The sequence below is a fragment of the Amphiprion ocellaris genome, chromosome 15 (assembly GCF_022539595.1).
Source record: "Amphiprion ocellaris isolate individual 3 ecotype Okinawa chromosome 15, ASM2253959v1, whole genome shotgun sequence".
Classification (NCBI taxonomy): Eukaryota; Metazoa; Chordata; class Actinopteri; family Pomacentridae; genus Amphiprion; species Amphiprion ocellaris.
Window position 1 is genome coordinate 14,029,616 of NC_072780.1, and position 25,581 is coordinate 14,055,196.

At 42.4% G+C, this 25,581-nt stretch overlaps 1 protein-coding gene across 23 annotated transcripts in view; it reads left to right on the forward strand.

Moving 5' to 3' along the window:
* Positions 1 to 24,996, forward strand: part of adgrb2 (adhesion G protein-coupled receptor B2) — a 226,936-nt gene extending 201,940 nt beyond the window's left edge. For 8 of the 23 annotated variants that reach the window (XM_035949384.2, XM_035949382.2, XM_055018231.1 and 5 more), the window contains 7 exons: positions 102 to 116; positions 2,610 to 2,782; positions 3,153 to 3,866; positions 6,220 to 6,255; positions 8,313 to 8,426; positions 18,665 to 18,718; positions 21,673 to 24,996. In XM_035949384.2, coding sequence (XP_035805277.1) covers positions 102 to 116; positions 2,610 to 2,782; positions 3,153 to 3,866; positions 6,220 to 6,255; positions 8,313 to 8,426; positions 18,665 to 18,718; positions 21,673 to 21,849 — 1,283 coding nt within the window. In that variant the 3' untranslated portion in view covers positions 21,850 to 24,996. The other 15 variants (XM_035949383.2, XM_035949399.2, XM_035949400.2 and 12 more) reach the window with 11 other exon arrangements.
* The last annotated feature ends 585 nt before the right edge of the window (positions 24,997 to 25,581 follow it).

Below are 25,581 nucleotides of genomic sequence, written 5' to 3' on the forward strand. Positions count from 1 at the left end.
GATGATAGTCTGTCTGAATGTGTTACAAATGTACCACAGTTTATTTCATGCTGTGCTTTGAAATATTAATAAAGAGTCACTTTCCCCCTCCACCCCTGCAGAGAGAGGACACCCATGTAAGTTTTGAACCCAACTGACCTGCTTAACACTGCCTGATCTGCCCCTAGACTTCAATTATTCCTATAGACGAATCCGGTTTTAGGTATATGTTAAAATGTTACCATAGTTCCTTAAGCCATTTTGTCTAGAGATCCTGTAAGTAGTAATAATACCATTTAAACACAGGTTATATTCTAAAACCTTCAGATGCTTTAACAGGAACCTGTAACTGTGGAAATAACAGGAATTGAAAGCCGTCATCATCTGCACCGTCTTTCACCATTAGATTATTTTTTCATGTCTTTGCCACTACGGGCTAAGTGATCCACCTACACGGAGCCAATGTTGAGCCCACCACTCCAGATATTTCTTCTGAGCTGATGCTTTGCCACGGGTGTAATGTGCAACATTCAGAATCACTAGATGTTGCTAGAGTACTAGCAACTCAAACAAAAACAAATGGGCACACCAAAATAAAACAAATGCACATAGTTTAGGCAAATAACCTCAATAAAATACTTTGTTTTTAGATTCTTGGGATATTAAGGGCAGTGGTTAATTGTTAGCCTCCACTTTAGCTTTGTCAGTGTGGTGTAGGAGGTAACTCTCATTCTGTTTGTAAGCATGGGGAGGGTCAACAGTTTCAACGGGAGGGATTCACATGTACAAACATGTAGTAGCAGCCATGCACTGCCATACCAGCTGCTGGAGAAGCTCTGATTATAACACTCAGAGGGATTTTGACTTTACTGTTTCCTAAAGACGCCATTATTCCACTATAGCTTTACATAGCAAATATGTATTTACTGCTATATTAATGCAATTTATGTTCAAAAGCTTTGTGGCAAAACTTTCACTTCTACAGTATCTTGTGTTCCTATTTTTAACTAAATGTGGATTTCTTACTTCTATGACAATGCAAGAAATCTCAGAGCTCTTTCATTTAAATCATACACTAGCAAGTATTTTGTGCTGGGTTTAAGCTACCGTTATCCCATACAGCCCTTTGACATCCACACTGTGAAAGACAGAGAGGAACAGTACATTAATGTTATTTTTCCCGAAGGCTATGTAGTAATTAATTTCAGATTAGTGTTTTGAGACTGAATAACTTCCACATTCATGCAGACTACTTTCATCTGTCAGAGGGGGCGAGTGCCAAGCGTGATTAATCCAAACATCCCTGCTTTCAATGTAAATGTGTTCATTTCCACTCTGCCACTGCAATAATGATGGTGGCGATTTAGAAGACACAGAACAGCACCGGATTCGTCTATAGTTTATTCTCTGGGCCTCCGCTGTTTGATGCAGATGTGAAGGGATCAGATTGGTCGGACTTCCCAAAACCTGTCCAATCCTGCCATTTCAATATGCACCAACAGGACGGTGAAACAGAGAAAACGCTCAGTTCTGTACTCAGCCAGCATCCTTGCTGTTATGCTCACTCTCAGCAGGATCCAGCTTCAATTTTTGATCAAACGTGTTGCCTGACATTCTGTTACATCAATGGAGTTTGCATGAAAATGGTTTGTGCTACACGCTTTGGTCTAGAATTGGATTTTTGGGGCAACGGAGTACATTTCTTTTCCTCTGATGGTGACAGAATGAGCATGATATCTGGCATGAACTTCCAGATGATTTGATTTGTGTTTGATTGTGCTGATAGATTGATGCTAGTTGTGACAAAACAAAAGCATGTCTTAGTTAATTTTTGGGAGTAGCTATTCAAAAAAATGTAAAGTTTCTGTAGCTTTTTTCCTGATCAACATGCATGAAAAGTAACCTAAAGCCTCTGCCAGTAGTTTTGTGTTGTGTCATTGACAATATTGTGGAATATATATATATATGTACACACACACTTACACACAAAACACCTTCACACACGTAATAAAACCTAAACACACACAGACTTACACTGATATGCGACAAACAGGGCAGGGAAAAATAAGCCTCTGAGCAAGATATGAGACTGGACTCAGTAGCAGGGGAATTTGGCTCCATTTCATTTGAAGCACACAGCATTTTGCACCAAGACGCTTTCTCCAGGCTAATAAAAATCCTGGCTCACCAGCAAATCCTGAGCTGGACCAAGACTTAAGGTCACAGTGTCACAGACAAAACTCATCTTGGTTACTGTAAACCACATAAGCCCAAAAGGATAAGTGAAACTTTACTTCAGAGATGCAATCTGTCTCCCAGCTGCATCAAAGCTGCCAAAAAAATTTCAGAAGCAGTAACTAATTCATGCTGTCTATGTCTGTTTTGCCAACCTCTCTTGTCTACTGTCTTCTGTTTTGACATAAAATGTATATTTTCATGTCTATTCAATATCCATTGCCCTTCCTCACTCCAAATATTCCGTTCCCCTTTCTATCCCCCCATTCATAAACTCTTTACCTTTGCTTTTTTCAATTCACCACCTACCCTAACTCATCCTCCGCTCACTCATGGTTGTCCTCACTCCCTTCCCTGTCTTTCCGACTTTTTGTGCCTCCCTCGTCTCCCTCCAGTCATTTTCAAAGAGGTGAACACCTGTAACCCAGCCACTATCACTGGGACCCTTTCACGCATCTCCTTGGATGATGAGGACGATCCTAAGCTGGCAGCCCATCAGGAGGGTGGAGTGGGTGTCAACTTCAGCTCCCTCCCTGGGAACATCCCTCCTCCCAACCTTATTGTACAGGTACAGGATTAAAGCTGACAATGCTCAACTTTTCTGTCTAAAATCTGAAAAAAGACAGGCCTAATACAGTACATATTAGTTGTTCTTGAAGACACATGAGTAAAAGTTGTGTTCACCCAAAAATAGTGTCAAGATGCAGATGGCAATGCAGTCCCCCCCACATTTTCTCATTTCTTATTTTTGAGCAATTTCTCAGACTATATTAATACAAGAAATCTAGTCAAACAGAAAACGTAATGCCAATTGTTGTAAAGATTAGCAGCTTTGCTAACAATGAAAGATTAATTCTACTTAACATTATCCAAAATAATTCACCCACATCCAGAAAATGCATATTTAACTGAAATGTTCTTGTTTTTTTTTCCACAAGGTTCCACCCCTAGGAGGCCTCAATGAGCTGAGCGAGACCCCCCTGAAGAAGGAGGTGAATGTGGACCAGCAGAGACAGCAGGGGCAGCAACGCAGTGGTGCTCCAATCTACCTGTGCACCGAGAGTGGCCTGGGCTGGGCTCGACTGCCAGCTTCCTCCAACACCTCCCAGGACGGAAGTGCCGGGAGCGGAGGAAGTGGAGGCGGAGGAGGAAGTGGCGGAGGCGGGGAGGGAGACTACATGGTCTTACCTCGTAGGACGGTCAGTCTCAAACCTCCAGCGTCCTCCTCCCCGGGAGGAGGCGTGGGACTGGGGGGCGAGGACAAGCCTCTCAACATCGCAGTGGAGGATCCTCCCTTCCCCCCGCCTCCCTCCCCCCTGACCCTACACCCGGCTGAGAGTGAGGCCTACCCGGCGGATTTTGTGCCGTCCAGTGTAGGCGACATGAACATCACCATGAACCTCAACCGCTCCTATGGGACGATCAAAACCATGCCCCATGGGCACGGTCACCTGATGGCTCAGGGTGGTCTTGTGCACTCCCACGGAGGACACATGCATTCCCATGGGCATTCTCTCCAGCTGAAGCCGGGCCAGAGGCCATCAGTCAGACAGATTCTGACAGGGGGAACTACAGTGGAGAGAACCAGGACCCTGCCACGCAACCTGGGCAGCACCAATGCCAACACCAGCCTCTCAGCAGGATCTCTGGAGGTGGGTAAAGGTTAAGGAATAAGGGAAGGAAGGGTTCCCAGTGGCGGTTTAATGTTTGTTTTTTTATGTTAACTTTTTGTCGTAGCTGATGTTTTAAAATTATGGACGAAGAAGAAGCACTCTGCAAAAGACGTCCAATTATTTAATCTGTCTATGCAAACATTTGCATCTAATGTCCATCAGTTAAACAAAGCCATTGAAATAAGCTGATTTGCAATGGAAAAAAAGTACAACTGTCTTGTCCAATGAACATCTCTTTCTTGCTTGGGGAATAATGAGATGTAATTTTCTATTCTAGACTCAATAACTTGTTTGAGTCATCAATCTGTCGCTGCAAAAGGTTGTGGGAAGAAGGAAATGTGCTGCTCATATATATATAATACATTAGTATAGTATTCAAATGAGTCAATTCATACTTCAGACAAGGCAGTTTCTAATACGTGTTGTCCATCATATACAGTATCAATACATCCATCACTTGATGGTAATAACACAGGTGCCTAAGAACAAGTTTGTGTTCACAGCTGCTATTATTTTCTTCTGAGTAGTATTTATTACTGCTGGCCGAGACAATGAGCGCTGAAATGAGTTATTTTCATAATGACAGACAGCTTCTTATTAGTTTAGCATCTCCATGTGAGTGAGTTTAATATGTGTGACACCCCCTCCTAACGGTACAAGGTGGCTCAACAGATGGCCTGTGACAGAGAGGATCAGAGGAAATACCCCTGGTGAATGTTCTTTAGCCCACCTTAATTTTAGACACACACAGTGACGCACGAAAACAAGCACACATAAACACACAGACACACACATTGGATCCCCCCCACTGGCATCTTGCTGACTCACAAGGTTGATTAAAGAGATGGAAACGACACTTTCGCCGAAAAGTGCAGATGCTTCATTTAGGGCCGAGGACGTTAAGGACAAGTCATTAAAACTCATAAAAAATCACTGTCACAAGAGCTGCACTCATGAATACCAAAAAAAAAAAAAAAACTAAAATCCGTAGAGAAACCTGCAGGATGTAATTTACTGCTATAATTTCACCCTGTTTGAATATGCTTGATTTGGAGATGGATATCAGAGCGTGCCTCTCAAGATTAAATCACAGCAGTGTTTTACTCCTCAATTCAAACATGGTACCACATAATGGAGGGATCACGCAAATGCACTCACAGTGTTCATTTCGCTGTTGATTTTTGGTTAGAAGCTTGTAAATTTCAACTCCAAGTGGTCGAGTCAAAGCGTGAAAAATATTCACAGGGCACATTATCCCGTCGTCGTTCTATAGAAAGTAGTAAATTGATATAAAATGGTATCTTCTTATGAGAAACTGTGCATGTTTGCAAACAAATGAAAAACTATATGACTGGGTATTACTTTAGGACCATTATGCCATCACAACAGCAAACCACAATGAATTGAATGAATTTTGTATGAGTGAAGAAAGACTGTTTTCTGTGTGTCCCCACCAAAACATGCAATATACTGCACATGTATATGCATGTTGCATGTCTACCATGTTACAAAGCTAACTCAATCACGGAATTTCTCTGTTTAAGGTAAGGATTCCTCCATAAGAGGAGCATAATCACATTCTGTTTTGGAGGCAGTAGTGGGAGAATTCACAAAGTGAACAGGACATCTCAGAGAGATGCCTCTATCTGTTCACATTTCTTTGAGTTTTAAAATCTTGGCTGCCCCAGCATCAGATCAGCAACTCTGCCCTTTTAAAGAATGAATACAGCTTTTAACTAACTGTGGAGAGCAGCTCCTTTCCCTGCCAAATGCAAATGCGAAAGCCGATAGGAAGTCAGAGATGGATCGTAATTCAATGCAATGTCAGGGCCAGATGAGTTGGAAATGTCTGCAGCTGTTAAATTGGCAGCTTGTGTGCCACTTGCTATAGCTACAGAGGCACTTAAGATGAGAGCAGTAGGGGCCAAACAAGATTAGATGATGAAAACCATTTCTCATATGTTTGTTGCAGCTCCTTTAATCGGAATGTCTCCCACAAACTCTCCCGAAATAGCAAAGAGGGTGATTTATGTCGAGCTTGTAACGATTGTATTTGAGAGTATGTGAGCCGAGAAATTATTATTTCGTTGTAATTTTGGGTTATTCCACTTCACTAATCTCATTATGTTGAAACAGACTGAAAAATCTGCTTTTCGCCTTGACATTTGTAAGAATATCTGTATCTTGTTGGGCAACCAGCACATATTAGCCCTCCTCTTGTTACTGAACAATGGCACTGAGAGATCCACAAAGAGACATCGGGAAGGTTCAGTAGTGGTCGAGGGGTGGTCATTGATGCTTTCTTCTCTCCCCCTGCCCCCTCCTCTTCCAGAGGAAAAGAGTACGGTACTCTGAGCTGGACTTCGAGGTAAGATCTCGGACCTCATCCCCCTGTCATCAGCCTGTCTCTGCTTTCTTGTGCTTCTGCCAGGACTTGATTAACGCATAGAGGAGTTTTTTTTTTTAAAAAAAGCATTGCTAAACCCTCCCCCTCGCACCTGTGTCTCCCCTGCACTTAGAACAATGAACCGTTTTAGACCTATCTTACATAGTATGCTGTTTCTCCAACAATGGCCTCGAAACTGTCCCTACCTACTGCCTGCCAGCTTAAGTGTAAATTAATCATCACACCATGGAAACAAAAATATCCCACCAACACATGCAATTAAATCAGACAAGGCTGTGATCTCATTGTGGGTCCTGGTTGAAGAAACAGCAAAGTAGAGTGCTTCTTGTGTCTGGATGAATACTAGTAATTCAGTTCTGGGTCGACACGTACAGTATGTGGCCGCAGTTGACTTGCTGGTTATATCTGTTGGAACGAGATGGTTTGGCAGTGTGCGTGAGTATGTTTGTGTCCTGTGAATCTCCAGTCTCGAGCAAATATTCCTAGACCGCAGAATGTAATGCATCCTTTTATATATGCTGCTTTTGTTCCTGAGAACTCGATTTTGATTGCTGTAAAGACTGGACATTCACCTCCCACTGTGGAGGCCTATCATTTCTGTCGAGGGTATGAATTATGACAAGCTACTAACAGTGATTATGGCTGATTGTTTTACTTATCTGGCAAATCCTCTGGAGAGTCATATGTGGTCACTGCATGAACAAGGAGACTGGCTCTCCTTGATATCAACTCTTTTCTCATCAATTGAAAATTGACTCTTGAGAAAGAGCTTGACATAGAAGAACCTTAAACAAGAAAGAGTAAACTTCTATGAGTTAGCTAAAGGTAAATTCATTTTCAACCATGGTTTTTTTTTTTTGCTTTAGTTTTTGTTTCCATTGAGTTTGCCCACCCATTCAAACTGTCAAAAGTTAACTTTTTGTGAATATATTGTATTCTTAAACAACAACAACTCTGAAACTTAATTAAGTTATAGTCATTTAGGGAAAATACTACCTTTGTTAAAATTCAAAAGAGCACTCTAGGGATTTAGCAATGCACTTAAAGCAGAGGTACTTGCAGGAAATAATCAACATCTCTGCAGCAGAAGAGAAATCTTTTAATTCCGGATTTTTTATGGATTAAGCACCAAAAGTCCTGGTTTCCACAGTCCAACTCAGCAGTGTTTGCTTTGTTGTTGAGTGTTATCACTGAAGGTCATAGTTCATTCAGGTTAGAACTGAAGTACTTGAAAATCTAGAACTGCAAAAAAAACAAACAAAAAAAAAACATATAGCATGGAGATGGTAGCACCTTCTCAGCTGAGCAGAGATAAGAGTGCCCACTCTGAAGTAATTGGAGCCAGTGCAAAGCACCAGTTCTGGCCAGTAAGTGTGCGGGTGTGAGTGCTGGCATCTCGCCCCTGTGTCACTTTCAACCTCACAAGCTGCTTTGACGATTAGCTACTGCCGAGCAGCTCCAGCACTGCCCATTAGCACAGAGAGACAGCAGTGGCACTGACAAATGCAGTTCGCTGTCAGAGAATTACAGATCTGGATTTAGCTGCCTTGGAGACAGGCATATTCAGAACACAAGTAAGGCAGTTTTTGTCAAACATTCTCACACTAGGGCAAGAGTTAAATTCCAGTCCGTCTGTTTGCCATTTAGTGACTCTGACAAAACCCTGGCTTAACAGAACCACCAGTTAGCAGGCACCAGTCTGCAACAATGGCATCTTTGTCAGTCATTTTCACCAAATTTTCATTTAAAGGACTGCTCTGTAGCACTCCCAGCTGCCAAATTCTTAAAGACTGAGGAAGTGGATGATGGATGAGCATGAGCCAGCAATCGATCGATCTGTCGGCGTCCCTCTCTAACCCCTTTTCATGGCTGGCATCACTGCAGTCCCTCAAGCCTTTTTACCCATTCCCCTGCCTGCCCCTACCTTGCTTACCCTCTACTTCCATTCCTTTTGCTTTTTTTTTTAGTTTGTTTCTATTTGCTTCATTTTTGCTGTCCCTTCCTTTCTTCCCTTCCAGAAAGTGATGCACACTCGCAAAAGACATTCTGAGCTGTACCATGAGCTCAACCACTCGTCCAAGTTCCACACCATAGACAGGTATAACAGGGACCCAGCCATGTCCACATTCAAGGTAAGATCATTGCCCAGAGGCGGGATGGGAACCCGCTGTACCCATGCACCTCCACTCCCTCCCACACTTTGTCACAATCCTTAAATCCCACCCCTTTAAACACTGAAGAATTTCTACTGGAAAAGCACGCTGTGATCAAAGTTGTATTAATATGCTTCACAAAAAACCGTCAGAATGGGCTAAATATTATCAGCACTGTGGTGGTATTGTATTTACTTGTAAATGCAGCTTTCAGACAATTATAGCCATAAAAATTCATGGCAAAGCACCCTGTCATTTACAAACATGAGGTACTTTTGAAAGCAGTTGTATTCATTATGGTCGTTCTTTCCAGCCAAATTGCTGCCTTAGAAATGTGAAAAAACTGTTTGCTCTAACAAGGGAATTTGAATGCAATATGAATGCTTTATATAATTTTCATTGCTATTTGATTCATTCACTGTTGCACCTCTCGCAACCGGGAAGAATCGCACAATAACTACCTCATAGATATTTCTTCAGAGGCACATGCTGTTCCATCTTTCATACTGGAAGTGAGTTTCATACCTGATGTAACTGGCCTGAGCTTCGTTCATTTTCACTTGTGGTTGGTGCCTTATTAAATGTTTATCAAAAAAAAAGTTGATCACATGAGCTGTTAGCTGCGGGATAATCAGTCATAGCAGGTTAATGGAATCTAAATTCTGCAATTTAAGACCTATGAAACTATTTGTCATTCTTTCCGAACCACATAATGAATTGCTGGAAAAAAACACACACATCTGCCCATAAGTGCTTTGTCTATACCTGTGTCAATCTGGTAAATTGTCTGTATCATTTTCTATGTACCGTATGTGACTTTCTTTCATGTGTGTGGGGAGGGTGTGCGTGCCTGTGGGGTGCTTGGGTGGGCACCTGTGCGGATGAGACGCAGCAGCATCTTTGAATCATTAATACGCCATTAGCGGCAGACGAAAGAGTCCCTGCTCGTTCCGCACTGACCTTCAGAGGGCCACTTTCATTAAGATTTAAACACACGCACACACACTCTCTCCGCTCATCTGCTGAGCTTTAGTGCATGGAGCCATGATGAGTTAGCCTACCCCTGATAGGTGTACTTTCCCCTGGCATGGGCAGCATGCTGGTTCACATCTAATTTACACGGCCAGCAGAGGAACAGAGGCTAGTCTGACATCTCTCATATTCCCCATGCCGCGTAGCCACGCACAAACCATCCACACACACACACACACACACACACACACACACACTCTCTCTCACATGCATACATGCTACCACTTCCCCATGCCAGACCGACGGCCTTTTCCTTCACTCCTCATTTGCTCAACGTCTTGATCAAGATTTTCAGAAGCGCTGGCCGGCTCCCCCCTTCCTCCATGCCAAGCAAATATTTTATGGACGAGAAGAAAAATGGCAGGCTGCTTGCAAAGCCATGAGCCATATATTACAAGACTGTGGCTCCTAATAGTTGTGCCGCAGCATGCTAATGTGCTTCAGAGGGGAGCTCAGGTGTGCTTTGAAATTATGCCCAAATGTAAAAAGAAATGAAAGACCGGCCACAAATAATAGATAGGTTGTATTTAAACTAATTAAGAAAAATTGGAGTGCATATTTCCTCTGGGTTAGTGACGTCACTTAAGTTATGAAATAAAAGGGCAGTGCAGATATGGCTTACTCATCCAAATCCATTGTGGTACAAGTAAGTAGGCAGTTCACTTAACTGTGAATAATTACATGGATAATGCTATCAGTGTCAGGCCTTTTGACGGGCCCCAGCTTGAGTTCAGCGCTGCTGTTGTCAACATCTCACTTTGAGAGTCACCCCCAGACACGGACATGCTGACTATACAGTAATTATGGAGATGAGAAGGGTGTGTGTGTGTGGGTGGGTGTGCTTGCTCATACACTATCATATTCAAGTGCCTATGTGTGTGGCTGCCTGCCTCTGTGTGTGGTGGTGCATGAGTGTATCCACGTCTTTCTTTTTTGTTTGTGTGCTTATTGTTTTATGTCTGAGATCACTCTGTTGCGCTGCCTGTGTTTAAAGCACATAAACTGTGTTTAGGAGACAATTACTGCATGACTAACGATATAATCATTTCATAATAACTTTAACAACCTCCTTTCCAAGCCATATGACAGACGCTGACAGTGATCGCCACATATACAGCATGAGTGAGTGATTTAATAGCAAACATAACTGCATTTCATTAGGATGTCTTCTCACGGATGGACACCCAAAGTACTGCAGAAGTTGAAACTGACACACTTAGTTGCTTAAGGACAGGCGCTGTGAAGCATCTCACCTGTTAACGATGAAGGGAGCTGGTCAGTTCCAGGAAAAACCAGTAGAAGGAAAACCCTCACTCCCATCTACTCATCATCAGACTCCTTAACCCCCTCACTTCTGCAGGCCTATCTCTCCTTAAAAGTGCCTAAACAGTATCTTAACCAGGAACCCTAAACACCCTGTAACCCTACTAACCACGCCGGCTGGTGTTCGCCCACCACAGGTGCCCCCTCCCCCACCACCGAGGCACAACACAGAGCCGTCGCTAGTGCGCAGAACGTCCCTTGTTTACAAAGAAAGTCAACGTAAGACATACTAAACCCAGCATAAACCTCGTGCAGTAGAGCCCCCATTAACTCACGCTAAAGTAGACTGGAACCGATGCGCTACATGTAACAGTATATCTATCATAGTTTGTCACTGTTTGTTCTGTAGGTGTGTTTTCATGCAGCAAAACTGTGCTCAATTATAGTTTAGCAACTGTAACTCGGTCTGTCAAGCTTTGGATCTGTCCACATGTGTGAGATGTGATGTGTATGTGTCTATATGCAAAGTGAGAAATATTACATATATCTTTACCGTAGTTGGAATACTAGGAACTACACCACATGGAAGCTAAAGATACTGAATTTTCCCTGGGACATGCAGCTTTAGCAGAATTTTTTAAGGATGATATCACATGTGCACCCTTGAAGTGTACATTTAACACCCTAATACAAGGATTTAAAAAAGGACTGGTTTAAAGTCAGTCAAAGACAGCAGTTTAATACATCTTATGGAACTAGCAATGACTGTGCTTACATGGATTTGAGTATTGTGGTTACAACTGGGTTTCCCAGTTTTACGTTTGTGCATGTAAACTTCATATCTCAATTTCACAACCTGGATAAGCTCTTATCCTGGCTTTAAGAAGCTCATATCCTGGTATTTAGAGACCTAGATATGCTCACTGGAGTACCCCCAAAGAAACTGAGCTACTGTTGCATGTATACATGTTATCCTGGTTTCTGACAGCTTGTGGCTACCTCAATAGACACAAACAAAAACCAAGCGATATTTCCCACGATTACTGTTTCACTGATATTGTAGCTGCTGCTTGTACTGTTTTTTTTTTTTCCTTTTGTTCCCATGAACTGTTCAACTATGTCACACAATGGGTAAATTATCTCCACTTGGGGTCACTGAACTCCATCATGATGATTCTATATCAGTCATCTTCATCCATGCTACCTGGCCCTACATGGTGGCAATAAGAGCCTGACACAGGTCAAAGTGGAGGACTTGTTCAATACTTTCTGTCAGTGTCATCTCCCATTGCTGGAAATAAGGTGGATAAGCCAAATCTGCAGCACTATGTTGGCATTTAATCTTGCACAGCCAGCTATTAGCCAAAGTGACCTCATTTTCTATAGCCACTGTCAGGTTAATTTAAGGTTAGACTTAGAGTTAGCAGAATGTCAGATTAAATTGCCTTTTTGTTTTGTAATCATCACAGACACTTGCACAAACACTATGCAGTAATCGGAACACTAGTGTTTTTCATGCATATGTAGATTTGAAAAACCAAATATCGCTGCACCTAAAACCAGGATATGCCTCATAAATGGGATACTGGTATGCATGTAAGCACAATAATTAATATTAGTTCTATTTGCCAGCTAATTTTAGCTTATAAAATGTGAAAACCTCAGCGGTCTTTTTAGCCGGTAAGATCAGCAGCTGCTAGGTACAAGTGAGAATACAGCTAAGTGTATCCCTGTTTAAAACAAAGTCCTAAATAAAATTTAGAATAAAGTTAAATCTGCCACTTTTTGCATTGTGTGTGTGTGTGTGTGTGTGTGTGTGTGTGTGTGTGTGTGTGTGTGTGTGTGTGTGTGTGTGTGTGTGTGTGTGTGTGTGTGTGTGTGTGTGTGTGTGTGTGTGTGTGTGTGTGTGTGTGTGCAATGTGGGAACAGAAAGCTTGACAGGCCGAGTAACTTGTAACTAAAAGTGAATGACCTCATCAGTGTATAGACTAATATGTGTAATTACAGTAACACAAATGGTGTCAAACTATAAATTTACTTCATGTAGCTGCTCGTCTGCTACCTGTCAGTGCTGCTTCATTGTGAAGTGACTGTATTTTGATAAACCTTGATATTATATGCTCCCCTAGTGGTGTGTTTGTGTAACAGTTCGGTGCATCATAGCACAAACCCCTTCAGCATTCAGGTAATGAATGCTAATTCCCCTTCCTTTGTCAGGCTCCTATGCAAATCCATATAGAAATACACAACCTGGAAGCATTATACCAGGAGAGGTGGATTTGTATGTTGGTCTGATTTAGGACTGGATTTTTCTTCCATGAGGAACAAAACATGGTGGGGATTTTTGTTTGTTTGTTTGCTTTTATTGTTGTTGTATTTGTTGTTTTTGTTTGTGTTGTGACACCCCATACAGTCGCCAAGTCCATTTCAGTGCCTGAAATATGATCTAAACACCACTGCCAAGTGGTAAATCAGTTCATAAAGACAATGACCCATCCAAACCGGTATATGATCACTTCATAAACCATGATATTCTGACCATAAACTAGCTCATTGGCACTAAAAAGGGCCAAACACTATGCTCTTTTGAATGAGTGCTGAGGAGAGACTCTCCGAAATATTACAAAGGCAGAAAAGGGTCAGGAGAGACCTGATCCATTTTACTCTGGAAAGGTAGGATTTCTGTGTTGGCTGTTTTGAGGAGATGAGTGGATATCAGAAAATGTCTCACACAGAGAGATATGGGCACTTTTTTTTTTTTTTTAAACTCACATCTTATCCAATTTTCTGTGTAAGTGTGGTGGGCTTAAAGTGGTCTTGGGCATTACATGTGTCATCACAGATAGAATCCACGTACTTCAAACTGTTGAATTTTGCTTTTCCTTTTCTTTCTTCCTTGCTCCATCCCACCCACTCATATTCTTGTTAGCTCTATGTCACCTGGTAACCGGTAAACCCTGTATTTATCACATGCATAGCTGTCGTGTTGTGGTTAATAGACGGAAATGAAGAGGAAAGACGTGACCGGAAAAGGGGGAGTCCCCATTAACCTCAATGCTGAAAATCACCTTGTCTGTTCTATCAGGCTGCTGAAGCTAGCAGAGCTATTCTTGCTGTCTGAAAATAAATGTAAATGCAGCTCTGTGTTATTTATTCTGTTATTATTTCTGAAAAACATATGCATGACCTTTAAAACCTATCAGCAAAATGCCGAACTGGTAAACTACGGCTAACAAAGGTCAGTTGGAGGCATGATCATATTTATCTCATGCCTCTTTTAGACATCCATATCCATTTCAGCGCAGAAAGCAACTAGTTTGCATTCTGAAAACTAAAGAGTTATACAGGTTTCTGTATGTTAATGTTAGGTTGTTAGCTCTTACTTTGCTTTGTTGACCCTGAAACAACAGTTGCCTAACAGGAATCAAGTGGGTTTTTTGATGCATACACATTCGTCTGCCCCCATATAAGATGAATATTTGCAGGGTTAATCCTTCCACTACACTCTGGTGGAGTGAATAGAAAGTGTTCTTCACATTAATGCTAATGCTGAAAAACAAATTCAAATCCTACCCTGCTTTAAGTACAGTGAATGCTCTGGCAGGGGCCATATGGCCAGCAGATGGATGGAGTCCACGCTCATTGCGTATTCCACAATTGGGGCAGGATACAAATGGAGTCATTGGGGTTACCAAAAGACAGAGAGGATGCAATGTGGACCGAAGACAGTAAGTATTAGCATTAGTGTCGACACTAATGTTGAGATTTAGCGCAGCTTCTTGGCCTCTGTCACTGTTGAGTTAGCCTGTCGTTTTCTATCCTTTCCACAGGGTTCAGGAGGTCAAAATACAAATTTGCATGCAGTGCCCAATGATGCAGCATTGTGCCTCGCTGTGTGTGGGATGAACGGTGGGTGTGTGTGTGTGTGTGTGTGTGTGTGTGTGTGTGTGTGTGAAAGAGAGAGAGGGAGAGAGCTTGCACTGCATAATGGCTTGGCTGATGTATTTTTTAGCTCTCAAATGGGATATATTTCCATCCCGTCGTCTGCTGCGTTCTTGATTAAATGAAGCGTGGATTGGTTTGCCTCTCCGGATAGACAGCGAGGAGCTGTGTGGAACGCGGTGGGAAGGAGAGAAAGACAAAGGCAACAAGTCTACTTTGTTGTGGATTCACTGATGCTGGATCAGAGCAGGAGCGGCGAGCAAATTTTCGATGATGAAAGATGCGCTCGGGATTCTACCTTAATGGCTTAGTGTGAATTACATGATGAAATTCTTGTCTGTTAGGCTACATATGGAAATGTATTTTGATACAGTCTGAGGGGATTCTTGATTTGTAAAGCCCATGAAAGGGAGATAGGGTCCTGTCTTTATGCACATGTCTGTTATTGATATTCCAGCAATGTTTTGAGGCCACTATGAGGGAATTTAGCGAAAGTAATGTGTACGCTTTGAGGATGTCTCCTGTAAAATGAAGATGTATAATTTTAAATGACAAAGAGCCAGTTCTTGTTGATTCAGGGAGGGCAATTTGCCTGCGTTTTCTAAACCCATAGGTCTTGATAGTCAATTTGCTGGCATTAAGCTAAGGGGTTTCAATTTCACATTCCAGCAATAAAGCAAGTCCTCCCCTCTTCTTCCTCTCCATATCTCATTCTCTCCTCTATTCGTCCTCACAGTTTGACATTTTCTCTCTTGTTGTCTCCCCTTATTTTCCAATTTCTCCCTCTAAACTCAGCCCGCGGTGGCACGTTTGAGGCATTAATTGAATAATTAATTCCTCTCATTAGCTTGTTTTTAATTATTTCCTTGCCCCCTTCTCCATGCCGAGTATAAACTCATCAGCTGTTTTCATCCCTCCACACAAATTGCCCATGAAAACTGAGGGTTGGCGGAGTGTAGCTTTAGCACACTGGCTCTATCAGTGGCTCCTAATGAGGGGACGGATAGTCCGGGCGGAACAAGCCTAACAGTGGCTTCGTGCACCAACAGGCACAATACTAATTTAGCTCATTTAGTGTCCTTGGGCCAATTAAAGGGAGGTGAAAAGGTCCGGATCGCTAGCTGGAACTGTTTTCTCTGTAGGAGCTCCGGCCTTGGATTGCACAGGCCCAGACAGCAGCAAACCGACCCTGTGTGTCTGATTGCTCGTTTGTTTGCAGTGTGTTGCACTAATGGAATTTATTTACCCTACATTCACCAGATTTGGCTCCTTTGAAGGGCCTTATTATTTGTGACACAGATTCCTTCCCTGCTAAGGGGGTAAGTGGTGCTAAAGACGCTATGCACGGTCTATTTTTGAGCCCCTTAATAAATTATGCCAGTGCTGAATAGGCAATCTTAGTTCTATCATTGTCTTGATGATATAATGAAAGAGATATGCAGTTCTGGCTCAGTGATCCAAAGCCCACTGACAGCAATAAAATGACCATCATGTTCTGGCATCCACTCGATCTCCTCCTCTTTCATTTTGTTCATGTATAAATGTAATTTAAGTTTGTTTCATGTCCACCTCACACTCAGTGTATGTCTTTTCTTTGCCTTACTGCTACATTTTATTGATTTCTGTTTTTTTTTTGTTGTTGTTTGTTTGTTTCTTGTTTTACGTCCTTTGTTTGCTGACTGGGCCTGGTGTTGCATGCTTGTTGCCATGTCCCAGTTTGAATGTAGCCAGACAGTCAGCAGAACCATGGGCATCCGAGTCAACAAAGGTAAAGTTAACCCACTTACCCACAACCACCTGTCCTCCCCCATCATCTCCCAAAGACAGCCTGTCACATTGCTCACCCACATCCAGACACGATTTTCCAATTCCACAGTCCAAATGAGGGGCGGGTGGGGGGAGGGCGCTCTGAGTGGCAGAGAGTGGGCCTCATCCACCAACACTGCAGCAGAGGCTTCTAGAGATGTAGTTCGATGTTTGTGCTGTAGCATCCTTTTTCTAGTCTGTTCTGTCCCACTGAATCAACTGTTCTCGTCCCTTTTCCGTTGTCACGCTTGCAGCTTTCTAGCGTTTTCTCTCTTGTAGCTCGCCAGAAACTTTAAGCGCAGGGCAAAAAAAAATCATATTTAGCTGACTGTCACCCCCTTCATCCAGTGCTAGATAATGTATTCGGGGGTCTTGTGGTGCTTGCAGCAACATGGGCTCAATTTCCCCTGCTATATCTGCCAAAGTATAATAGAAAGCACTTCTATTATCCCCTGATGCCTTTTTTAAAAGCAGCAGTGGAGCACTGCAGGTGAGTTTTTCTTTAAATGGTTGCTATTGCACAGGTGTGATATCACTTAATGAAAATCCATATTGTGGTTACAATTGTGACCAATGATGGCCCAACAACTGTGATTTAAGAGGTTAATTATTGAATTATGTTTGGTGCTTTGACTGCTTATAAGGCAGAAATATAAAAGCACTCATTAGGGTGACTGAAACAGACCAGAAAATAAGTCATTATTTCAGCTTTCGCAGATGGCTGTTAATGTTCAAACTATCGCTGAACCTCTTTGGCTTTTTTAGGCTTTTGATACGGTATAAAGAAAGTTTTTAGCACTGCGTATATTTGAAAATACTAGCCCAAAAAGAAAGAATAAAAGAGTGTGTCAGTAGGAAAAGCTGAGCGAAAGAAGCAAGAAATAGCGCTGATTTGAAGATCTCCATTTGCTTTTTAACAGTAGAGATAATGTCATGCCTATATCCCATTGTGGCAGCCCAACACAAACTGTGAATGAAAAAAACACCACAGCACAAGCTCCACTCGATACATTCAATAATATCCACTGCAGGGAATCAGTCTGGGGCCAGTTCTGAGACAGACTGGGATTTAGACAGTACAAATGACACGAATCCCCAACCCAAACCCCATGATGACATGAACACACAGACACACACAGTCTGCCCAGTCAATACAACCACCAAGAGAACTGCAACACCAGACACTATTGTATTTGTGTTTGCTTTTTCTACTGGTGTTGCTGGACTCATCACCAGCTCCAACTCTGACCCGTCCACTGGGAAACACCTGTTACTTTGGAGCAGCAGTAAAAAAAGAAAGAAAAAAAGCCCAATCATAGAGAAGCAAGTTACCACAAGCAACAGTTTGCATAAAGAAAAAAAAAAGATGAGGACATTAAAAAAGAACGATGGATAACTCTGCAGAGGCGCTGCAGGGGAGGTTCGGTTTATGTGTTTAAGCCAGAGGCGAAACATACAGAGTCAGCAATGTCCACTTTATAGCCATGCTTTAACTATTTTATGTGTTATATTAACACATAAGGTATAAAATCAATAATGCAGATGGTGTAGATACTGTAGCATTGCCATGTACTAATAACCAGATTAGCTGTCCTTTTTTTCTCCCTCAACATTATCTCGTAAACATGAGCTGCAAAGCCTCTAGCACTGCACAGTGGATTTATTGTGAGGACTTGTAGAATCAAGATTACTTTACACCCACGTGTCTTCCAATTCTTTCATCCCTTTTGTAGTAGTTCTTTCCCATCACTCTGTCCTTGCATTCGCAGTTTCCTCCTCTCAGCTTTGACAGGTCCGGATGTTGAAAATACAGGGCGTTCCAACACACTCTGAGCCTGTCTGTATAGCTACACCGATACTGACCACTGTCTGCACTGTTTGTCTTCATGTGCACATGTTGTGTGCGAGTGTTATGTATGTATTTATTTATTTTTGTTCTGGTGAGGGAAACTGAGAGATGGAGACAGAGTGAGAGAAGGGGTAAGGTGTAAGAACAAAAGCAACAACTGCCCGCTCACCTGATGAAGGTGTGGGAACAGTGGTGTTGTTTTGGGGCAGAGTTGTCAGTGACTGTGATCCTCCCTCTACCCCTCCACCTTTCTCCTCTCTTTCTTCCTGTCTCTCTCTTTCTCTCACCCCCTCCTCGTCCTCTCCCTCCCATGTCATCAACACAGAGGGAAAAGCGATGGAGCATTTCGTCTGCCGGAGGTGAAAAGAACTCGTCGAGTGTAAGTAGAGGGGGTTTCTGGCAAAAAGAGAGAGAGAGAGCAAAGGGATCAGATGGGGCTTTGGGGCAAGGAGGGGAATGGAGGCAGGCAGAGATGGCGAAAGGGAATGGATAGACATGCAGTAGCAGCACAATCGCGTTAGCCTAGTCTCCCAGGGATAAAGTTGGGCTTAACTGCAGCATTACCCACACTCCCGCATTACAAAATGTTCCTTCGCCAGCATTTAGCATGCAAATTGGCTCCCAGATTATGCCTTTTGTATTCATTTTACCAACTGTCAGGCTGTGACGCAGGGAAAATGATAATCAGGCAGATATTGCCCCCTAGCGCTTGGGCAACGATCATCACACACTGCAAGAGGGAAGGTGAGGGAGCGGAGTAGCACTGTGCTGCTGCAGATCAATGAGTCGTGTGTGTGTGCCAGATGAAGAGATAGACAAGGACTGAGGGTGTGAATAACTCAAAGTTACATGTGAGAATTTTGGGAGAGTTGCTGCAATGAAGTAAAAGGTGGGAGTGTAGAAAATGAATGCAGAGAAAGGAAATAAAGGAAGCTGAAGGAGCGTACAGTTGAGCTCTGTGCATATGTACAAATAGGCACAAAGAAAGCATTAGTAAGGACATTTAGGATTTTCAGTGAATCTGCTCTCAAGGTACACTGAAAATTCGGTGAATATTCATCTTCTGAATGTTTGTTTAGAGTATGTATATCCACCACCATGTAGTCAAAAAACAACCTCTGCAGCAGCTGGGTTTATTTTGTCCATGGGAAGCACCACAAGTCGTCCATCTTGCTGTTTGTTTTTTTGTCTTTGCATGGTTTGCTCCACCAAGTGTCATCCGGGCTAGCGATCCCTCGTGTCTTACCCTGCTTGTATCTGTGAAATCATCCTGTGAGATCTCTGTGAGATAACGAGTCCAATTTGAATAATGGCCCTTATCTCATGCATAATACCACCTCTAATTCCACTTTGGGCTAATCCCCAAACATGTATTTTACATGCATGGTAGGCACATCTGCAGACCACATGCAGTGATCACAGAACCAAGCCTTGAAGGTTTCATGCTTTTATCAGCTAATTTGAAAGGTTACTGATTGGGAGAGTTGGGAGATAAAGGAGGACAGGTGTCATTCCTGGAAATAAAAGAACAGAAGTCGGGTTTTTTTTTTTGATTATCCAAAGATGGAAAGGTGCTTTGAACTACAGGTATGTACTGTGCTGCTTTTTTACTATCTGTGAGGTTAGGAAATATCTGTGAGTGACTGGCTTCTCTGCGTGTATGCTTACATTTGCAAAGGTTAGAGGCATAAGATGTAATTCAGCCTCTGCGAGTGCAAATAATGTATCCATCTCCAAATCTGTGCAGTACATAAAGTAATGATTAAAGTAATGACTAGGAAGTCCAACGTGGAACGAACCACCGGCAGTCGGAAGACCACACAGGTGGTAAACAGTTCAGTGTAATTATCTAAATCTCTTTGATGGTAAAAGCAGAAGCGAGTGTGCCCTCGTGTCGGTAATGATCATCTATTTCACAGGAAACTGTGCGCGCCGCCACGGTGAGTATAGAAGGTCAAAACTGCAGCAAAAAAAAGGTACTAATGGGCCCCAGGACAAACATGAACAGCACGTTTAAAACTGTACTCTGTGCACGTAAGCATAAAATGAACTAGTTGCACTTTGATATTTTGGGATTTGTGCTCAGTGTGCTGTTTGTTAAATAAAACCGAGCTTCCTGGAGCGTTGGCTGGTGCCCTGCCACAAAAAGAGTCTGACATACAACCTCTAATAAACCAGCGAAAAGTCGTCTTTATATGTCGTTTTTAGTGCAGATTATACAAGCTAGATTTTGTGATATTTTTTGAGTTTTACATGAGCTAGTCAATGGATTTTTGCTGTTGGACTCTGCACTCTGTAAGCTGATATTCAAAAACATTATATTACCCTATAAACAATCTAAGTGCCAGTCCACATTCACACATGCATTTTTTTTAAAGCTAATTTTTTCCATCGTCCTTCTCAAAAATCATCTCAGTCCACATGAAAAGCTAAAAACACAATCAAAGCAGTATCAACAGCATGCCAAAGCACAGACAGTGTTATCTACCTAATTCTAAAGACATGTTTACCAATCAGAAGCCTGAAATTAGGCTATTGCTGGTCCTGGCAGGTCACCAACAATGGTATGTCAAGGAAGGGGTGAAACAGATGTGTAAACCGATTCTATCTCTGTGGAAGAATAACTGCACATTAATGTAAAATGTCCTGTTAGCAAAGTTGCACTGGCACTATTTTGGTCATACTTGCTATTGCACAAAATCACCCAGTGTCAATGAAGGAGATAATGGCCCACACACAATTTTGCCAGTCTACTAGAAATGGAGTTTTTGAAAATCTTCACCCTGGAAAGGAGTTTTTCCAAAACTTCATTTTCATTGACCTAAAACTTAGTTTGTACGTGAACAACAGACCAATACAGGCAGAGTGAACTTTGTTTTCAAAAGTACCTGTTTACAATGTGGTCCACTTGGCCGCTAATTAGTTTTTTTCTGAAATGCTAAACTGTTAGGATTCCAAAACAACACAGGTAAAATTGCAGATCTGCCTTAAAGGTAAAGATGCAACAGGAAAAACTCAAGAAGTCACTTATCAGTTGCGTCCATATTCTGCTGTAATCCATACTGCAAAACAAATCTGCAGTTAATCGAATTACCACAACACCTGCTGCATGGGCATTCTAGGGCTTTTGGGGTTAGAGCTAACATAGGCTTTGGAAACAGGAAGTTTAGATAATTTTGCGAACACGACTCCAACCTGATGATTTAAAACGCTGTCTGAGCTTCTGCTACGATGTTCAGTACCTTGCAAATGTGACCCATCTTGTATAAAACAAGGATTTGACTTTATTGTGAATCTGCTTTCCTAACGAGGCGGTTTTCCTCTTCTCATCAGGACAAGTCAACCCCGGAGGACCAGAGCTCCTGGGACAGCTTCAAGACCATGACCCCCGAGCTGTCCATTGTGCCTGGAGAGCAGAAGGACCGGATGGAGCTGCACAATAAGAACTGGGACTCCTCCTCAGCTAACACACCCGACTCATCCGAGGGAGATTTCCAGACTGAAGTGTGAAGACACACAGACACACTCAAGTCAAACACACACACACACACATGCACACAGAGATACTGGACTCCTGAAAAGCTATACATAGGTACATGATTTTTTCTGCAAAGGATCTCTCACACACACACACACACACACACACACACACACACACACACACACACACACACACACACACACACAGCTCCCCGTCTCCTGCAATGTGCTCTGTCGGATCCCATATTGTATTTGTTTACTGCTGCAGTGGACAGACATGGAAAGAAGACTGTTCTACTCTATATTTTCGCAAAGAGGCTATTGAAAAGAAAGAACAGGGGCTTGACACGTCTGTGACTGAAGAGAATTTTTAAATGAACTTTAAAAGAAAAACAAAACTATGAAAAAACTTATTTCTGAGAAAAAAATGTCTTGATTTTATTCTGGAGAAGAAAAAAAAAGAAAAGCTCTTTCAATTGTTTGACTTGGGGGAGGGGAGGGAAGGCGGGGAGAGTAAAAGACGAATATTTCTGCACCGTTCAGTTCTTTTTATAGCAAAGGGGAAAAGATCTCACTGAGGTTTCTCACACTGGTAGCCCCCCTAGGCACCTTGCTTTCATTTATTCCCTTTTCCCTTCTAATGGATGACGAAAGCAGTCAGTCAGTCAGTCTTTCCTTTACATTTTTCTTTTCTTTTTCGTCATTTCGAATGCATAGGGGATGAGGGGGCAGGGACCGAGCTGCTCATATGATATGTGCCATCCCCTCTCTCTCTGCTGTTTTCAGGTTCCAGTTCAGCGCTCCTACCCATCCATTCCTCTCGCATCCTCGGTGTCACCACAGCGTTCCTTCATTTTGTGTATTTTCTATGGTTTAGTTAAAAAAAAAAAGTTCCTCCCCTATGGTTTGAAACTTTTAAAGAAAAAAATAATAAGATTGAAACAAATAACTACCAACTGAGTTGTGTTCTTATGGTCTAACTGTTCAAGAAGAATTGATTTATTTTCAGACTGGTTTATGGGGGGTTTTTTGTGCTTGTGCTGCTTTTTAAATTTTTTTTTTTCTTTTTTTTTTTTTCATTTCCTGTGAGAAATAACTCGTGGAACTTTTTTAAAAATTACTTAGGACACACTGCACATAAACGTGAGCTTGCTTTCTGAGATAATGTGCGTAGAATGTTATCCCCCCCATGAGGGACAAAGAAGGATAGTGATCATCATGCAGATTCTCGCATCTCCGTCGTTTCTTTTCTTTCTTTCTTTCTTTCTTTCTTTCTTTCTTTCCCCCACTGCTTGGAGATAAAAGCCTCTACAGATTGCTGCATCTGAATCCATTTCAGCCATCACCAGTCATAGTAATGCCAGAAAAGAGGATATCTCAAATGCCCAAATGGAATCTCCGTGAGCTCCATTTAGCATTTCTCATTCCTCAAAAATGTGCAGCTTAGAGTGAAGTATTGATCAGTTTGGCAGCAACTTCCTCACTTACTGAGGAAATCTTGTTACCTGAGGAGGTTTTTCAATCCAATCAAAGGCATCACCTGATCCGAGAACGTCATCGTGGATTCGTACATGAGTCCATCAAACATTCCTGTCTTTGTTTATAGTCTACCACATCTCTGCTGCTCATTCTGCCCACCCAGCGTTGTGCTACTAGGAGGCATGAAATCTTAATGCTGGCATCGAAGCCAGATATATAATTCCTTCTTCGCTCTTTGTGATGTGATTGTATACTGTGCTTGTGAGCACAGCTGCCAAAAAAAAAAAAAAAAAAAGAAAAAGCCAACGCGAAATAGAATGGCAGAGAGGGAGCCGCGGAGGTTACAGGGCCGTAAGGTTTTAGACTGAAGAGGAGCTGTCGGTGACGGTTCCTGCTTGACATTCCACATCCGTCCTTCAGTCATTAGAAGAGGACGACCAGTTTCCTGCTGTTGCTACATCAGCACATCCACACACCGACAGAAAGAAAGTGCCAGGGCGCAGGGATGCATTCGATAGATAGCTCGATAACTTTTCTGTGCTCAAAGCAGCCGCCATTAATCTAACAGTGCGGAGAAAGAGAGATGTTAGACAATTCGAAGAACGCGGGAGGAAATGGTAGCCAAGAACAAAGATCCCAAAAATACATCGCCAGAAAGCTAGAGGCAGGCAGGGATGCAGAAGAAGGGGAGTGCTCAAAACAGTAATTATCCGGGGACGGCGATTTGTCCTGACATTTTCCAATGCAGCCCTCAAACCATCTGTTTAAAGATCCCTAATGTGGTAGTAGAGCAGCACAGCGCAGATGGTGAGACAAGAGTGCAGCCCTTCTAACCTTTCAAGCTAATCAGCTGATAGGCAAACCTACAGCTCGCCCTTTCTCTGAGGAGCGAGATGGGTTTGATCCCAAGTTGCAGAGCTAAGGTCACATTCACCTGACCTTCTGTGAGATTCACTATCCGGGCCTCCTGCAGTGTCCAACAGAGCAAAGCAGTCGTCTGCCAGCTCCACAGCCACAATAGCATTTTCAGTTTTTCATGTATATACATATATACACATACATAGCTGTTGATTTTAGAGAGAAACCTCAAAATTGAATCCACACATAGCCTTGTTCCCATAGTAAATTATAAACAGGATTTGCAAAAAGAATGATAAAGTGTCCAGGTTTGATTTCAGCAGCATATGAGATTTTGTTACTTTTCATATTTTGCTCACAGTACAGGGACAGTTTCAGAGTCAGTGATGGCTGGATTTTAAGTTTTCATCTTGACGAACGGTAAGTGACAGATCGAGATTGAGATGTTTCATTTTGCATCTTGCAACTTTAAAGTTTCCTTAAACTCTGGTGTGATGACTATCAGAGTATGTTACTATGTCAAGTCGTTTTCTTTTTAGTTTTGAAAGCCTGCCAAACTCAGCAACCCATAAAGAAATATGAAACATGCGAAAGACAGTTTGAAACTCCATGTAGAAGCCAACTCAAAAACCCTCGATGCTCACCTTCACCCTCCACTCTTCAGCCTTTGATGCTTAAGTGTTAACCAACTTCTCCAACCATCCAACATTCCAGTTGATTTATTACTGAAGACCCTCCCTTTCTCCTTCATTTTTGTTCTTTTTATACATAAGATTGTACAAAGTAGTCCTCTAATGTTTTCATAGTGTCTTTTTATATGAAAATAAATTTTCAAATTGATCTCAGTGTCTCATATGTGCATATGCGCTGCTTCAAGGGCATCTGCGGAGGAGTACAGCCGGCCTCATCCTTTATTCGCAGCGTGCTCGCAATCCCATGTTTTCAGAATATCATTCTGGGTGTCGGGCATGACAAACTCTGTTACCCAGAAGCATTGAAGCTTTACTGTGACCAATCAGAGGCCTGCTGGTCCGTCTGAAAATGTGAGAAGAGCGGTTCTGGGAGTTTGAAGTTGCGTTGCACTGAAATATCCGACGGGGAATATGTCAAGTCAAAGTGATTATTTCATTAAAAATGTCTCAACCTTGAGCAATGTTTATGCTAATAACAATCCTCTTCCAAATGGAACTTCCCAAAAATGGTTTTGTTATGCAACAGTGAAAACAGCCACAGTGGTCGGGCTTTACTAGTCAACTCAGGGACGCTGGAATGAAGGAACAAAAGAGGAAGAGGGGGACGACGTAGCATGCATACCTCAGTCACTCTGCATTTGCCTTCCAAGGGGCTTGTGGGTAATTAAGTGTGGATGAGTCTGCCCATGGAGCTGCCATCAGTCACCCTGGAGTAAGGCCACCAACTGGAACT